The sequence below is a fragment of the Chiloscyllium plagiosum genome, chromosome 20 (assembly GCF_004010195.1).
Source record: "Chiloscyllium plagiosum isolate BGI_BamShark_2017 chromosome 20, ASM401019v2, whole genome shotgun sequence".
Taxonomy (NCBI): domain Eukaryota; kingdom Metazoa; phylum Chordata; class Chondrichthyes; order Orectolobiformes; family Hemiscylliidae; genus Chiloscyllium; species Chiloscyllium plagiosum.
Window position 1 is genome coordinate 1,309,315 of NC_057729.1, and position 18,794 is coordinate 1,328,108.

The 18,794-nt window shown below is 41.9% G+C and overlaps 1 protein-coding gene across 1 annotated transcript in view; it reads left to right on the top strand.

Moving 5' to 3' along the window:
• Positions 1 to 18,794, top strand: part of LOC122559938 (synaptonemal complex protein 2-like) — a 263,416-nt gene that overhangs the window by 141,614 nt on the left and 103,008 nt on the right. The window contains exons 12-13 of the mRNA XM_043710047.1: positions 4,906 to 4,958; positions 16,099 to 16,144. Of these exons, the coding sequence (XP_043565982.1) occupies positions 4,906 to 4,958; positions 16,099 to 16,144 (99 nt within the window). The remainder of the gene's footprint in view (positions 1 to 4,905; positions 4,959 to 16,098; positions 16,145 to 18,794) is intronic.

Sequence of the window (18,794 nt, forward strand, 5' to 3'; positions counted from 1 at the left end):
ATCCAGAATAATGGTCTGAGTACATGGGTTCAAATTCCATCCTGGCAGATGGTGGAATTTCTTTTCAATTGGTAATAATCCTTGAATATCAAGTTGATTGTTCAAAGTAATTTATGAAACAGCTGAAAATTGTTGGACCTTGGGCACATCCCTGAGAAGTTCCTGCAGAGATGTCTTGGGGCTGAGATGACTGACCTCCACCATTTTCCTTTGTACCAAGTACGACTCTAACCAATGGAGAATGGGTGATAAGGTGACCAGTAGTGTAGATCAGGGCAATGCTTTTAATGCATTCTGTTTGGAATTCAGCTAGGCTTCTGATAAGGTCTTGCATGGGAGACTGATAGCAAAGCTAAGTGCCCATGGGATCCAAGGATGTTTGGTAAATTGGATCCACAATTGGCTGAATGACAGGAGGCAGAGGGTGATGGTCAAAAAATGTTTTTCCCACTCGAAGTCTGTATCTGTTTGGGTTCCACAGGGGTCAGTGTTGGGACCATTCCTATTGAATAGATGATTTAAATGATGATCTATTATCACTTGTACTCTACAGTGAACAACACAATAAAATACAGTGAAAAGCTTACACTATTGCCACTTGAATAAGGAATAAAAAGATAAACCTGAAAGGAAGTCCATCTTTGTTCCGCTGCCTCCACCAGGAGTCCTGAGCCCTCCAGTTGACCATCACATTTCAGGCACCATCTCTTCATCCCTGGGCTTACCTCACCGACGGGCTGCTGATGCCAGGTTTCTTGCTTGACCCACACATGCCCTGCAAACAAGAGCCCAGACTCCGACTGTTGCTGCTATCAGAAATCCCTGACTCTGGGCCTATTACAACTAGAGCTGCCGTTGCTGCCATGCTGATAATCAGGAATCTCTGCTCCAGGCCCACTACAGCTAGGAGTGCCTGGTTCCGATGCTCCGCTGCAACTGATGCCTGAAGTCCCTGATCTGGGGCCATCCCTCCCAGGAGTCTTGGCTTGGCTGAAGTGACTGCCTCGCCAACACCTGGAGTCTGTGCTTTGGGCCTATCACAACCAGGAATCCTTGGTTCTGCTGCCAGACCAGGCCACTGTCTTACCAAGTGTCCTGCTCCAGCTGTTCTCCCCCATAATGTCACCTCCTCTGCTGCCAACAGAGAGAAGATGAATAAAAAGAAAAAGAAAAAAAGGAAGACAAAAAGGGTAAGGAAAGAAGGAAGGAAACAGTCCAAAAGAAGTGAGGAATGGATGGGCCCAGAAATCCAAACACTGCTTAGCTTGCCGGCACTGCCTTTAGACTTTGAATGTAGGATGGTTGAATAGTAAGATTGCAGATAATACATAGTTTGCGTGGAGAGGATAGCCTTAGATTAGGACAAGATGTAGATGGGCTGGTCGATGGCTGATCATTGGCAAATGGAATTCAAACTGGATAGATGTGAGGTGATGCGCTTGGGCAGGACAAACAAGACAGATAAATGGTAGGATCCTGAAAAGCATTCAGGATCAGAGGGACCTTTAGTGCACATGATCATCAATTTCTTGAGGTGTCAGGTCAGTATCAGCTGGGTAAAGTGGTAAGAAGGCATATAGGATACTTGCCTTTATTAGCTGAAGCATTAACTTTAAAAGCAAAGAGGTTATGCTGGAACTGTACAAACTTTGGTTAGCCTGCAGCTAGAGTATTGTGTGCAGTTCTAGAATCCACTTTATGGGAGGGGTGTGATAACACAAGGGAGGAGAGTCACATTGATGTTGCCTGGGCTGAAGAGTTTTGGTTATGAAGAGAAATTGGACAGACTGGGGTTCTTTTTCTTGGAGCAAAGGATATTGAGAGAGGATGTGAAGGACATTGACAGGATAAACATGAAAGAACACTTTCCTTTAATAGAAGTATTTTGACCAGGAGGCATAAATTTAAGGTAAGGGTCAGAAGGTTTAGAGAAGGTGTGATGAAAAACCCTTCTACCCAGAGGGTGTTGGGAATCTATGGCTGACTGCCTGCAAGGGTAGTAGAGGCAGAAAGTCTCATTATTTAGATGTTCACTTGCGATACCAAGGCTGTAGGCCTTGTGATTGAAAATGGAATTAGAATAGTTAGGTGGTTGTTTTTGACCGGTGTGGTTGTGATGGATAGAAGAGTCTGTGTTGTGTTGCTGATGCTGAGAGTGTTTCTTGATATCAGAAGGAGTGAATTGCATTGGCTAAAGATCTCAATGGGAAGCTAAAATGGATCACCTTCTGGTGAATCTGCATGCTTCTTTTTGTCTTGTAGGTTTTCCAGTGAACTTGTTCAGAGATGTTATTACAGCTTCTGGAGCAGGTAGGATGTGCAGCATAGATGCGACCTCTGTACCACAACAACCCAGCCTATAATTTTTAAATGATTTGCTGGGCATTCTCTAATTCAGGCAATGAATATTTGTGGAGCCACCGCCTCTATTTAATTGCTAAATTGTCCGCCAACATCCATGGTTCATTGTGCTAGGATTGCTGAGTTTGGATCTGATCGTTTAGATCTGAGATCACTTCGCTCTTTTTTTCACAATACATTCCCATTGTTTACAGTCCTCTGTAGTTTAATCAGGTTGACATTTCATTTTAATACTTGGCTGGTGTTGCTCTTTGTATGCCATCCTGCACTCTTCATTGAATTGGTGTTGATCATTTGCCTTGATGGAAGTGGTATAATGTGTGTTACGCTGGGCCATGAGGTTATAGGTTGTAGTTGAATACAGTTTTGATGCTGCTGATGGTCCACAGCATCTCATGGATGCTAGATCTGTTCTGAATGTATCCTATTTGGTAATGTGACAGTGTCAGACAAACAATAGAGGATATCTTTAATGTGAAAATAGGACTGCGCCTTCATACGCATTGTGCAGTGGTCAGATGTACCTGCAATAGATAGATTGATGAGGATGATATCTTGTAGCTTCCCCCATGATCATTTCCTCATCACATTCTGCATATCAAATTTGACAGATGTGCCCTTCAGGATTTCACTAGTCCAGTCAGTGGTGGTTCTACAAAGCCGGGGTTGGTGATGGATATTGAAATCCCCATCCAAAATACATTGTCTGCACTTTCCATTACTAGTACTTTGTCCAAATGATATTCAACACTGTTGATGGTATTTGGGATATTTATTGTATAATTACATGGGTTTAACAGTGTCAGACTCTTGCTTGACAGCTCTCCCAATGTTTGCTCAAAGCCTCCATGTAAGGAAGGCTTTGTAGGGTTGATGTGCCATTTTTGTGTACATTGCCAAAGTTAATGGTAGTCGGTTCTATTTTACTTACAAATCACACAACACCAGGTTATAGTCCAACAGGTTTATTCAGAAGCACTAGCTTTTGGAGCGCTGTTCCTTCATCAGGTGGCTATGGAGGTTCTATTTTATTCCTTTTCAATTTGCCTTTGGCTGTTTTGTGTAACATGACGATTTGCTAGTTCACTTGGAGGGCTCGTAAAAGTTAATCATAATGCTGGATGTCTGGAGTCATAGATTTATTTCCCTGAAAGAAATTAGTGAAACAGAATTTTATTTTACAAGTATTGTTGATAGTTCTATAAGCACCAATACGTAACTAGCATCTCAAGCATTCACAATCTTCACCAACAACACATTTACAGTTTTGTGTACTAGATAAAAATTGCATTGTTACCATTCACCATAGTTTGAGCATCAGCATCTTTGAAACCGACGGCTTCTACCACCTGGAAGAAGAAATGCCTTGGGTGTATGGGAATGTCATCTGCAAATTTCACTCCAGGCCACACAGCATTCTGACACTCTACTATTCTTTCAATCTTAATTAGGCAAGATCAAGCTTTATTTGAATTTCCCTTCATTGTTCATGGCTGTTTATTGCATTGTTCTCGATCTCCTAGAATCCCTACAGTGTGGAAACAGGCCCTTCGGCCCAACAAGTCCTGACCGACCCTCTGAAGAGTAACCTGCCCAAACCCATTCTCCTACATGTATCCCAAACTAATGCATCTAACCTACACATCCTTGAACACTATGAGCAATTTAGCATGGCCAATTCACCTAACCTGCACATCTTTGGATTGAGGGAGGAAACCGGAACACCCAGAGGAAACACCCAGACACGGGGAGAATGTGCAAAGTCCACACAGACAGTCCCCCGAGGTTGGAATTGAACCCAGGTCCCTGGCGCTATGAGGCAACAGTGTTAACCACTGAGCCACTGTGCCGCCACATTGTGTGCTCCTTTTAAAATTCCTGAATGATTGTGGCCATGTCGATCTGAATGAAATTGCCATTTGTGTAGAACTTGTTCCTGTCAAGTTGATTGCTGAATGGCTGTGCATCTTAGAGAGAGTATTGTTTAAAAAGAAGACTGGTACTCCCTCCTTAACAGTATTGTGTGGACCTATACCACATTGACAGGACCAGTGGAAGAAGAAAGTTCATCACCACTCTAGAGCCCAATAGGAGTAGATGATAAATGCTGATCTGTTTCAAAACACATGTACCATGCATGAATAAAACGGAAACAGATTAAAAGTATGTTTTGCATATGTGAAAATCACATCCTTCATGCTGGGTGGTAAAATGAAGGGGCATACATATCACGATTTTAATTGACAGATCACTAGCTGTAATTTCAAATATATTTTACGTTAATTTCCAGAAGGAGCTCAAATTGAAATTGAATGTTTAACATTGTAGCTGTGATTTTTTTTAAAAAAGAAGCTTATTTGTGTTGCCATGAAATGCATTATATCTTGTATATGCAATTTCTAATACATCGCCATTCCCTCTTAACAAATAAATAGCACTTATTTTCATTTACACTAAGTAAGGTTGATAAATCTTTGACCGTTATTAATTTGGTAATCTGTTTGAAAGTGGAATAGACAGTATTTTAAACATTATTATTTGTAGGATTGTAGAAGATTCCTCAACCAGGTTAATGGTACGCTTGGAGAAAGGACAAGGTAAAATATTAGCCACTTTTATATTCTGATTGTGAGTGTGCTCAGTGAGAAATGTATTTCGATATTGTTAATATTGATAATGAATCAAATACTCAGCATTAGCTGCATGTGAAACAATATGGTGCTAGAGTACTTGTCAGGTCATGTTCTCTTTAAATTTATTAATCACTCACCACCAAATTGGTATTTTTCTTCAATTATAGCAGAACTGAAGGAGAACTATATTGGACATGAATCATTCATTCTCTCTCCACAGAGGCTTTAAAAACTGCTGAATTACTCCAGCATTCTCTGTTTTTGCTCCATGTTTCCAGCATCTACAGTATTTTGCTTTTATTTGAGCTTTTGGTAATAGTTGGTACCAAACAAAAGTGGACCATATTAGACCGAAACAATTATGTATTTCTTTGCATTGATTTTCTCTCCAACCTTAGAAGTTTGATCATTTTAACCAAGCTGATACATCAGTATGTTTCTGAGGACTGCTGCACTTTTCGAATGAAACATAAAGCCAAATTGTCATTTCCACTTTTAGGGACAAAGACATAGCCCATAACATTAATTTCAAAGGCCAGTAAAGTTACCCCTGGAGTCCTGGTTAGTGTTTATTCCTTATTCAAGTCATACAAACAGATAATTGGCCTGCTACCACATCTCATGGTTAAAGTATCACATTCTGCAAAGCTTGCCTCCTCTGTTCCCAATGTGATTACAGTACAAACTACTTTGAACAAACTACTTCATCAGTTGTGAAAGGATTAGGATATAGAGTGGTGACAAGAAGGACTATATAAACGCATTTCCTTCTCTCTTTTTTATGCAATATTTATCTTCAGCACTTATCTAACTGGTGCCCTATGGTGGTGGTATCTGGCCACACCTTCCTCACACGCAATATTGAATGAATATAGCTACTGAAATGCTACCATCTTCTCTTCAATACCTCATGCTCACACTATCACTTTTGATATGCCAATGTTAATGTACCACTCTCAGTATTGTCTGCAATATCTTACCCATTTATTCTCAAACACTCTTCCTTCCTTAGATGAAGTATACCCTTTTTCTAGCAATACACAAATCCTTTACTACCAAATGACTATTTGGATATAGATAGATTGAAGAGGCAAAAATGTGGCTGGTGGAGTATAATGTGGGAAAGTGGGACCTTGTCTGCTTCAGTAGGGAGAATAAGAAAACACTGCACTATGTAAGTGGACTCATAAGTACAGAGGAATTTAGATGTCCCATTATGTGAATTGTAAAAGGTTAGTTTGCAGTTATAGAAATGTCAAGGAAGATGAATGTTAATGTTTATTGCAAGGTGAATGGAATGTAAGTGTGGGGAAATTTGGTACAGGGCCTTGGTGAGATCGTATCTGGACTACTGTGTAAGATTTTGGTCTCGTTCAAAAACACATTGAATTGCATTGAAAGCAATTCAGACAAGTTCACTTGTCACGTTCCTGGGATGAAAAATTTATCTTATGAAGAAAGGTTTGGCCTTTGATGGAGTTAGACAGATTATGAAAGGTTTATACAGGGTAAACAGAGAAAAGCTGTGCTCAGTTTGGAGTTTAGAAGAATGAGAGTGATGTTATTGAAATAAGCTGTACAGCTTGGACTGTGAGGATATTTCTCCTTGCTTCTCTTTGAAGGAGACCCAACAGAGTGTGTAAGGTTCTGAGGGGCATGGTCAGAGTGAATAGAAAGCAGCTATATTCCCCTTAGTCGAAGAATCAGTTACCAGGGGTCATAATCTTAAGCTGAAAGGCAACTTGAGGAAAGGAAATTCACCCAGAGGTTGGTGTGGGTCTGGAAAGTACTGACAGAGAGAGTAGTTAAGGCAGGTAGTCACATAACCTTTGAAAAGTACTTGGATGAGCATTTGAAATATCATAACAATCAACGCTATGGGTCTAGTTTTAGAAAATGGGTCGAGTGTAGTTTATAGTGTAGTTATGGTGAAGTCTTCGATGGGCTGAAGGGCGTCTTCCATATTGTATGATTCTATGATTCTATGATTAGAAGTAGAGATATAGTTTGTAATAACTCAGGAAGGTCAACTGGAAAGGAACGTTATGTCTTGTTGAACATCAAAGTAGAGCTACTGCTTGTGGTATACTTACACTAGCCCTAGCTTGGGACAGACAGTTCTGTAGATGCATTCCAAGATCTGCTTTTTCTTTATGATTTTAAATAAATATTCTTTTATTGAATGAAGTTTATAATAAACCTAGCTCCTGGACTGTGTGTTAAATTGGGAATTAATCACGTGTTTGAAAATTATTATACCAATGTCAAGAATGAAGAGAGGAATTTATGGACTCCTCCAGGTGTCATAGTCATAACACAATATAAGACTATAAATTTAGTGATAAATTAATTTACATGTCAAGAAGTTAATATGTCCAATCAAATGTACATACAAAATTGACAGCAGTTATTAATTTAATTATTATTTAATTTTAATCTTGCATCTATACATAACTTTGTTCATGAAGTCCAAATGGTTCAGGTGATGAGTTCTAGCTGGGCAGGTCATTAGCCAGTATCCAGAGAATTCATACTCATCAAGCTCCACAGGGAGATTAATTGTTAATTCTCCTGAGCCTTGATGGGGTCATCACAACCCTCCCTCTATGCCTGAGTTCCAGAATAGAAGCCAGTTTGGAACATTTAAAGAAACTTGGCATTAAACACACAGTACCATTTGCTGAATGCGCCATGTCGGTCATTCCAGTAGTAAAACCAGACAACTCAATCTGTTTCTATGGGACTTATGAGTTGATAGTCAACAAAGCTCCCATTTAAATACATTCCCTATGCCATGCATGAAAGACTTTCATAAAAAGCTGATTAGGCATCATATTTACTAAACTGAATATGAGCGATACCAACTCCAACTAGAACATACATCAGACTCCTACCATTGACTTTAGCTCTGCCTTTAACATTATAATTCGAAGCAAACCTATTACTAAACTCCATGACGTAGGAGTCTGCTTTCCGCTCTGCAACTGGATTCTTGACTTCCTGCCCCACAGACTGCAATCAGTAAGGATAGACGACAACACCTCCTCCACAATAATCCCACAATAATACTGGTGCCTTGCAAGGCTGCGTACACAGCTCCTTCCTTATACACCTTATATAAATTCTGCTCATTTACAAGTTTTTTGATGACACCACCACAGTGGGTTGGATCTTAATGATGAGGCAGAGTACAGGAAATAGACAGAGGGCTAAGTGGCATGGTGTAAAGGTAACAATCTCTCCCTCGATGTTGGCAAAACAAAGGAGCTGGTCATCAACTTCAGACAGCAGAGTGAAGGACACACCTCTGTCAGTATCAGTGGTGCTGTAGTAAAAACCAGCTTCCTTCCACTGACTCTGATTAACATTTCCTACTGCCTCAGGAAAGCAGCCAATAGAATCAAAGACTTCTCCCACCCTGCCTATACTCTCTTCCACGCTTTTCCATTGGGCAGAAGACATAAGAGTTTGAATACATGTACAAACAGATTCAAGAATGGCTTCTTCCCTGCTGCTATCAGACTTCTGAACAGAGTTCTCATAAATTAAAGTTGACCGTTCTCTGCAGCTTCTCTGAAGTTGAAACACTATATTCTACATTCTATTCTATTATCCTGATGTAATTATGCATGGTATGATTTGCCTGTTCACTGTATCTCAATGCATGTGATAATAATAAAACCAAATTAAATCAAATCAAACCAAACTTGGGTCATTCAGGAAGTATATTACTCTAAATACTTACAATGGATTGTATATGTACACTCACTTTGCCTTTGGACTGTAATCAACTTGTGCCATCTTTCAAAGGGTAATGGAAACATGCTCCAAGGAGTGCCCAGAATGGCAGTCTATCTGGATAATGTTTTAATCTCAGGAACTACTGTAAAGAAACAGGTAGAGAGTTTGGGTGAGGTCTTATAGCATTTTTTCGGAGGCTAACATCTGGCTAAAAAGGGGAACATGTATTTTCCAGGTAAACAAGGGACATAACTCAGGTACAGAGTCGATAAGGACAGATTATATCATGTTGAAGAGATAGAGAAATGCATTAAAAGGGATTCTGATTCCAAGAAACACAATGGAGTTAAAGCTTTCCATAGATCTCACAAAGTGTAAGGGAGAGACATGGCCCATATAAGGACCTTGGCTCTCCAGGCATCCTGGGAGTTATCCTTAAATGGGGCTGGAAGTGTACGGGGTCAAAACCAAGCAGAAGATTGCAAAAAACACATTGATGTGCCATGAGGTATTTAGGTGGAGACTCTAGATCTACGTAACTCTAGACCCTGACACTTTTTATCTTTTTGAGGCCTGTTTGGAACATTTTGGGATACTTCTCAATGACTTCATATAGATCATTAGCACCATTTTAAAATCTGTTGCCAATCCAGGCAGATTTTCTTTGTAGGCAATCCCATCTCTAAAGGTTGGAACCTGGCCCTTGCATACCATTTAAGAGGAGTCAGACTGCTGCCCCAGCATAACTGGGTGTACAGTGATCCCAATAATGTGTAACGGATGATAGATAGTAGTACTTGTGTCTCCCTCCATGTCTAGGGGATAGCCATTTACCTGGACTTTAATCTTAATTGGGGAAACTTTGGGGGCAGTGATGTAATTTATTAGTATCAATTCCTCATCCTCTGAATTCAAGGGTTGGGGTTGGATGGTTCGGATAGAGGCAGGTATCCCCTACCAAGTTACCCTTTATTTACGCGTGTACAGTCCTTGACTATAGTTCCACCTCATTCTGAGTCTGGCACCGGAGTGTTAGTGTCCCTGATATTCAACTTTTTTATATCAGCCAGGGGTCCCTGATTGAACAAGATTGACTGAATGAATGAATGATTTATTGTAACTTGTATTTATTAAATAAATAGTGAAAAGTGTAATATTTCGCCATGCTCCAGTGCCATTTTTGAGTTACAGAATATATTAAGAGATAACTAGATTAACAGCCCCAATCGGGAAGCTCTGACCTCCAGCTGCATGACCTCATTACAATCACTACATCCTTCCCCCTCTAAGATCATGGACATTGACCGGTGCTTTCTCTTTGAGTGCCTACTGAGATGTTTTAGCATTAGGTCGGGTTCCTCGGATTGGCATCCATGTAATGCGTGGGAGCTCGCCTCTTATATCAAGAGTGCCTCAACAGACTTTAATTCTTTTCTTCTGGCAGTAAAGACATTGACGCAGTTACTTCTGTCATGTCCACCCTAGGTTCAGTGTACTCGACAATGTTTGATGGAGAAGGTGCATCCACAGGTTCTGGTAGCACTTCTGAAGATTCCGAGAGGCAGGGCACGTTTTCCCCATGTACTGTTTGCAACACCGTGGCTGTTATAATCCACATGCTTATACAGGACCGTTGCACCTATCCGATCGTTGGTCCTGACCTTGTATCGACCAAGCCTTTTACCCATATGGTGCCACTTCTGTGATTCTGACAGAAAATTTTGACCCCTGTATTAAACGTCTGTCTTGCTTGGTAAAGTCTTGTGTCATTAGACTGTTGTTTGCCCCCCTCAACCAACTCTGGGGAAAATCAGATTTAACCTTTTACCCATAACAACTGTGTTGGTGCTATACCCGCAGTTGTTTGTGGGCTGGTCCTACAATGAAACAAGAACCATGACAGCTTTGTATTTAACAAGGCTGTAGATGGTGTCTTCAAACCAGTCTTCAAAATTTGGAGCACGTTTTCTGCCAGGCCTTTCTATTTGACTTTAAGAAATAACCAAATTCCCTGCAGAAAAATGATGTCGCGTTATCTGTGATTAACACTTCTGGGACTCGCTGTGTTGCAAAGAATGCAAGGAATTTTTCTATTGTTATCCCAGTGTTTGATAAATGGACCCTACTATGTATGTCCACCCACTTTGAGTGGGCATCTACAATGGCTAAGAACATTGAACCCATGAAAGGATCTACATAGTCATTGTGCAACTGAGTACAAGGTTTAAAAGCAAATTACTGCGGATGCTGGAATCTGAAACCAAAAGAAAAAAATGCTAGAAAATCTCAGCAGGTCTGGCAGCATCTGTAAGGAGAGAAAAGAGCTGAGTCTAATTGACGCTTTGTCAAAGCTAAAAAAAGGGAAAAATAGGGAGGTATTTAAACTAGGCTGAGAGCAGGTGAGTTATGGCTCCAGAAGCAAAGGTGATAATGACAGTGCATAGAGAGATTATAGGGAGATTAGGAGCTGTGAATGACCAAGGCTGAAGCCATTGCTATGTGACAAAATACATGGGGGATAGGAAGGATGGGTGAAGCAGAGGCAAAATGGAAAACAAGGGAGAAGGGTAGCAAAGGGGGAAGAGGAGAGGAAAAAGGTGATGAGAGAGTGGGGAGCGAGAGAAAGAGAGACAATCAAGAAATAAGAAGTACAGGACAGTGAAAAAAAATTAAGAAAAGATAAATAAAATAAATGAAATAAAAATACGGAGCAGAATGAAAACAGAGGGGTCGAAATGGGATAATCATCTGAAGTTGTTGAATTCAGTGTTGAGACCGGCAGGCTGTAATGTGCCTAGTCGGAAGATGAGATGTTGTTCCTCCAGTTTGCGTTGAGCTTCACTGGAACATTGCAGCAGGCCAAGGACAGACATGTGGGCATGGGAGCAGGATTGTGTTGAAGCGGCAAGCCATGGGAAGGTCTGGGACCTGATTGCGTACAGACCGAAGGTGCTCAGCAAAGCGATCACCCAGTCGGTGTTTTGTCTCTCTGATATAGAGGAGACCACATTGGGAGCAACGAATGCAATAGACCAAATTGAAAGAGGTACAAGTGAAACGTTGCTTAATTTGAAATGAGTGTTTGGGGCCTTGGATGGTGAGCATGGAAGAAGTAAAGGGGCAGGTGTTGCACCTTCTGCGATTGCATGGGAAGGTGCCGTGTGTGATGGGAGAGGTGTTAGATGTGATGGGAAGGTGTCGCGTGTGATGGGAGAGGTGTTAGGTGTGATGGGAAGGTGCCGTGTGCGATGGGAGAGGTGTTAGGTGTGATAGGAAGGTGCCGTGTGTGATGGGAGAGGTGTTAGGTGTGATGGAGGAGTGGACTAGGTTGTCCTGGAGGGAATGATCTCTGCGGAATGCAGACGGGGGAGGGAAGGGAAGATGTGTTTAGTGGTGTCGTCGTGTTGGAGTTGGTGAAAATGGTGGAGGATTATTCTTTGCATGTAAAGGCTGGTGGGGTGAAAGGTGAGAACAAGAGGGACCCTATCCTTGTTCTGGGAGCGGAGGGGGGGGGTGAGGGTCGTGGCGCGGGAGATGGACCGCACGCTGTCGAGAGCCCTGTCAACAACTGTAGGTGGGAAGCCATGGTTGGAGAAGAAGGAGCACATATTAAAAGCACCACTTTGGAAAGTGGCCTCATCGGAACAAATGCGGCGGAGGCGAAGGAGCTGAGAGAAAGCCCTCTTATCAATCCTAAGTTATACACACAAAGCCTGTTTGAGGATCCTTCGAGATATTATCTCTGTTTCTGGCAGTAATTGACTCCTTAATTAATAGTGATAATCTCTAAAGAGTAAATTCCTAATTTGTTTAGTCTTTACTAATAAGACTTTTGACATACCTCGGATCGTCCAAATGCACATTCTTTGAACTGTCTTCAACAAAATAATATTTTTTCTTCAGTAAGGAGACCGCACCTACTCAAAACAGTCCAGTTGTAGTCTCACCAGTACCAGTTGCAATAAGACATCCGAACTATTATACTCCAACCCCTTAATTTAGCATTCCATTAGCTTTTCTGATTACCTGCTGCAGCTCGTGCTGTCTTGTTGTATTTTGTGCACAAGTACCACATTGTCCCATTGTGTTGCAGCTTTCTGCAGTTTTTCTCCATTTCTCCCTTCCAAAATGAACATCTTCATATTGCCAAGATTAGCGTGGTGCTGGAAAAGAACAGCAGGTCAGGCAGCATCCGAGGATCAGGAAAATTGATGTTTCAGACAAAAGCCCTTCATCAGGAATGACCAACTGTGCTTTTCCAGCACCACTCTAATCTTGACTCTAATGTCCAGCATCTGCAGTACCCACTTCTGTCATCTTCATATTGCCCCACATTATACTCCACAAGCCAACTTGTTGTCCAAATACTTAACCTATCAATATCAATCTGCACTGTTTGTATCTGTCTTGCAAGTTGTCTTTCCACCTATTTTTGTGTCATCTGCAAATTTGGCTATAGTATATCACTTCCTTCCTCCAAATCATTAATATATATTGTGAACATTTGTGGTACCAGCACTGATTTCTGTGGAGCCCTATTGGTTAGAGATTGCTAAACTGAAAGAGAGAACCCCTTAACCCCACTCACTGTTACCTGCCTATTAGCCAATTTACTACCTCCAATCCCATGGACTGTTACAACTGAACCTTTTGTGAGGTAGTCTGTCAAATGACTTTTAGAAGTCCAAATGCAATCCATTGATGGGTTTCTGTCTATCCTCTCTGGTTGAGACTTCATCAAAAAACTTTAATACATTAGTCTGTCACCATTTCCCTTTCATGAAGCCATGCTCACTCTACTTGATTAGATTAGGATTTTCCAAATGTGCTACTTTTTTTCCAACCATAGATGTTCGACTGATTGGACAATAGTTACCCACTTTTTGCTTCCCTCTTTTTGAATGATGACATTGGCAGTTTTCCAATCCTTCAGTATTTCTCCAGAATCCATGAATTTTTTTGTAAAATTGCAACTAAAGTATCCACTATTTCTGTACCTACCTCTTTTAGGAAGAGACAAAAAAACCTGCAGATGCTGGAATCCAAGGTAGACAAGTAATTTAACCTGGGTGCATGGGGAGGGAGGTGTCTGAGATGGACCAAGTGAATTTGAAGGCAGAATGGAAGTTGTGGGCAAAGTTGATGAACTGCTCCAGTTCAGACTAGGTGTAGGATGCCCTTCTTTATTGACCTCTCCATTTTCATCTCTGGCAACAATCTCCGGACTCTCACAACTACCTGGTTATACCTCCTCCCACCGAGTATCCTGCAAGAACTGCATCCTGTTCTCCCAGTTTCTCTGCCTCTGTCATATCTGCTTGGATGAGACAACATTCCAGTGCCAACCATCCCAGATGTCCACCTATTTTGAACAATGTGTTTTTCCTATTTCTCTCATCAGACAGCCCTCCACTGCACGACCTCATTTCCCCGTTCCACTGCCCGAAACCCCCCTCAAACGTAATAAAGACAGAGTCTCCCTTGTCCTCATCTACCACTCCACCTGTGTCCACATCCAGCGCATCATCCTTAAATACTTCTGCCAACTCCAACTAGGTCTCACCACCAAGAAAGTCATCCTCTCCCCATCCCTCTGCCTTCTGCGAGGACTGTTCCCTTTGCCAGTCCTTGGTTTGTGCCACCCTTCCCAGCAACCTCCTGAATCCCAGGTACTTTCTCCTGCACCCGGAAAAGATGCAAAATCTGCCAGTACACCACTCCCGTCACCTCCATCCAGGGCCCCAAACAGACCTGCCAGGTGAGACAGAGGTTCACCAGCCTCTATTCCAACCTAGTTTACTGCATCAGGTGCTCCTGATGTGATGTTCTCTACATTGATGAGACCAAACATAAACGTAGGGAACGGTTCGTTGAGCATCTCAGCCAGGCCTGCACGGGCTGACCAGACTTTCCAGTCACCGCCCATTGTAATTCCCCTTCCCACTTTCTTTCTGACAAGACCATCCTTGGTTTCCTCATTTGCCACAATGAACCAAACCGCAATTTGAAGAAACAACATTTCACCCTCTGCCTGGGCAGCCTACAGCTTGAACAACTCAACATTGAATTCTCCAATTTCAAATAATCTCCCTTCCCAGCCCTTCCCTTCTACTCCTCCCAGCCACCTATGAGATTTATTCCTCCCATTGACCAGGCTGTACCCTCTATCTATCTTCACCTATCCCCACTTCACCACCCTGCTCCGCCACCCCCTTTATTTGCAGCTCCCCTTACACCCATCCCCAGTCCTGAAGGAAGGTTACACCTGAAATGTCAATTTCTCCACCACCTAATGCTGCCCTGCCTGCAGTGTTCTTCCAGCCTCCTGCTTGTCAACTTCTTTTAGGAGTGCCGGAGACCTATTTGCCTTTAGCCCTATTAGTTTGTCTAAAACTAAGTTTCGAATGATGGTGATGGTTCTTAGCTCCTATCCTGTATTTTTAGTATTAATGGGATATTTGACGTGTCTTCCAATGTAAAATCTAATGCAAAACATCTATTCAACTCTGTTTCCATAACTATCTCTTTCATTTTGTGAGAGGCCTATATTCACTTTGACTTCTGTTTATATATTTTAAAAAAGTCTTATTGTCAGTTCAGTTGCCTTCATAGTTTATTTTCTCCTTCCTTTCCCTCTGTTTAATCCACCTTTACTGAATTCTGAATATATCCCAATCTTTGTGGCCAGAAATAGAAACAATCAGAAGTCTTATCAGATGGAGTCAGTGTAGTACAAAATGTTTGCTTTCTGGCAGTGATTGCAGTGATTCTTGCAGATTAATATTACTTTGAAACCCATGCAGGGCCCAGGACAGAGGGGTATATCACTGCAGTGTAACTGGGACATAGGCTCCGGGAGGCACACAATACTTAGCTGTGATGCTCTTGGGTTGCAGAAGGTGAGGGATTATCCAGATGCCCTTCAGATATAACACCTAGAACTGTGATCCTGGAAGGTCTTGGCAGTGTCAAGGTCCTCCTGTTTGTCTCCCTATAAGGTTAGCGTTCTCCTCGTGTGTGTCTTGCTAGACATCCTAATTTGCCTTTAAGAGAAGTAACTCCTACCTCCACACTGGGCACTTAATAGTGCATAATAGAAGATTCTGCCAATTAATTCTGTATCTTTCTCCACAGATACTGCCTGCCATGTTAAGTATGTTTTGAATGTTTTTTTGTTTAAGATTTCCAGTATTGACACCATTTTGCTTCTGATTTAGATTGAAACTGTTTTCTTTTGGGAAGGAGGCAGAAGTGGGATCATGTTGAATGTTTTCTGTAGTGTTAGGTTCAATTGATTAAAGTATACTGAGTGATATGCTGCTCCAACTTCTAACCTTAAGAATTTCTTTCTTTTCATCTGCAGTGTTTACACATTTCCATGTTTGGAAGCGTTTCTTAATAAACATGAGGTACGTTAAAACATTTTAAAAAATTCATTCTATGGGATATGTGTGACACTTTAATGGGCCAGAGTTTATTGCTTTTCCCTGCTGTTCTTGAGAAATTGGTGAGTTGCCTTTTTGCATGGCTGCAGTTCGTTTGCTGGGGAATTCCAGGATTTTAATCCAGTGATACTGAAGGAATGGCAATATATTTCCAAGTCAGAATGGTGCGTGGCTTGGAAAGGAGCTTGCTGGTGGTTGTGTCCCCGTGTGTCTGCTGCCTTGTCCTTCCAGATGATGGCGTTTGTGGGTTTGGAAATTGCTGTCTGTCTGAGGAAACAGATTTCTGCAATTCATCTCATAGATGGTACAGACTAATGCTACTGAGCATTGGCAGTAGAGGAAGTATATGTTGTCAATATGGCATCCATCAAGCAGGTTGCTTTGTTCTGAATGTTTTAAGCTTCTTGAGTGTGATTACAGATGCAATGATAGGCTGTTGGGGGGAGGGGGAGGGGTGGTGATCTGGGGATGAGTTCCTCCCTGCTTCTGACCGTTCTTGTAGCCATGTACTTGTATGGCTAGTCCAGTTCAGTTTATGGTCAATTATAACTCTGGTCAGGATATCAATAATGGGGATTCATAATGCTAATGCTATTGAGTATCATGGGACAAAGAAAGATTCTCCCTTGTTGGAGATCATGACCTGTGTGGTGATATTGCTCATTTAACACGTTGCCCTCAGTTTTGTTTTCAGAGAGTTCGTAAAGTCAGAGGTTCTGATATGTCTGGGTGAATGCTTTTAAGTCTTTCTTCTAAAATACTTGTACAATGAAAGGGGAGTGGTCGCTTCTCCCAGTTAAGGGTTTGGTTGGTTTGGATTTAGCAAGCAGTCAGTTTTTGAGGCTGCTGGTCAAAGAAACAGCTCCACACGGAGCCTCTCTCTTTCTGACAGCTCTCCTGTAAGAACCTGTGTTTGATTTTACTTTTTTTGCCACGGGGTGTGTTTATTGGCCGTTGCAAGTATTTGGAACAGCATCAAGTTGGGATAGAGTCGGTCGTGTTTTCAAATTGTTATGTTATTCTAAATTCAGTTTTTTTTGTATAAATAAATTATGTTTTGTTTAAAACTGAGTGGTTGGGCCAGCTGCGACACTGCTGGTACATACACTCTACACCTGCTTATAACAACTAGAGAGTTAGAATCTGGGCTACCTTCTTGAAATGTTTTGAGGGGGTCTGACCTGGTCCATTACACCTGGCAGAGAGTAGCGCAAATGTTGTCATTTGTCAGCCCAGATTTGGATATTGCTCGAGCCTTACTGCATTTGTACATGGACTGCTTCAATATCTAAAGAGTTGTGAATGGTGCTGAACACCTTTTGACAGACGAAATGTCATTGATGAAGTTGCTGAAGGTGGTTGTGCAGGGAATGACCGCGAGATGAGATGACTGACCTCCAGTGACTGCAACTATCTTCCTTTATGACAGATGTAACACCAATCAGCAGAGAGTTTTGCTGTCTGATTCCCATTGACTCCAGTTTTGCAAAGGTTTTTGATGCCTCACTCAGTCAAATAAAGAAATAACAAGGGTTTGGAAGAGACTGTCATATATCTTGTAAAATTGCAACGTAAGAACAGACCCATCAGCCCTCCAAGCCTGCACCAATCCAGGTCCTCTATCTAAACCTGTCGTCTGTTTTCTAAGGTTCTGTGTCTCTTTGTTCCCTGCCCATTCATGTATCTGTCTAGATACAACTTAAATGACACTATCGTGCCTGCCTCTACCACCTCTGCTGGTAACGCATTCCAGGCACCCACCACCCTCTGAGTAAAGAATTTTCCATGCTGGAGACCCCACTCGAGGGAAAAAGCTTCTTGCTATCCACCTTTGTAGATCTCAATCAGGGCTCCCCTGAACTTCCACCTTTCTCATGAAGATGATCCTAATCTACTCACCTCTTTTCATAGTTAGCATTCTCCATACCAGGCAACAGCCTGTTGAATCTCCTTTGCATCCTCTCCAAAGTATCCACTCTCCTTTGGTACTATGGCGACCAGAACTGTACGCAGTATTCCAAATGTGGTAGAACGAAAATCTTATACAACTATAACATGACCTGTCAACTCATGTACTCAATACCCCTTCCAATGAAGAAAAGCATGCCATATGCCTTCTTCACTACGCTATCAACCTGCATTGCCACCTTCAAGGTACAATGGGCCTGAGCACCCAGATGTCCCTGTACATCAATTTTCCCCAGGACTTACCGTTTACTGTATTGTTCGCTCTTGAATTCGATCTTCCAAAATGCATCACCTCACATATGCCCGGTTTGAACTCCATCTGCCATTTCTCTGCCCAAGTCTTCAATTTGTTGATATTCTGCATTCTCTGACAGCCCCCTTCACAATCTGCTGCTCCACCAATCTTTCTGTCATCTGTAAACTTTCTAATCAGACCAGCTATACCTTCCTCACTCATTCATGTATATCACAAACAACAGTAGTTCCAGCATGGAGTCCTGTGGAATACCATTGGTCACAGTTCTCCATTTTGAGAAACTCCTTTCCACTACTACTCTCTGACTCCTGCCCAACCAGTTCTCGATCCATCCAGCTAGTACACCCTGGACCCCATGCGACTTCACTTTCTCGGTTAGGCTATCAAGGG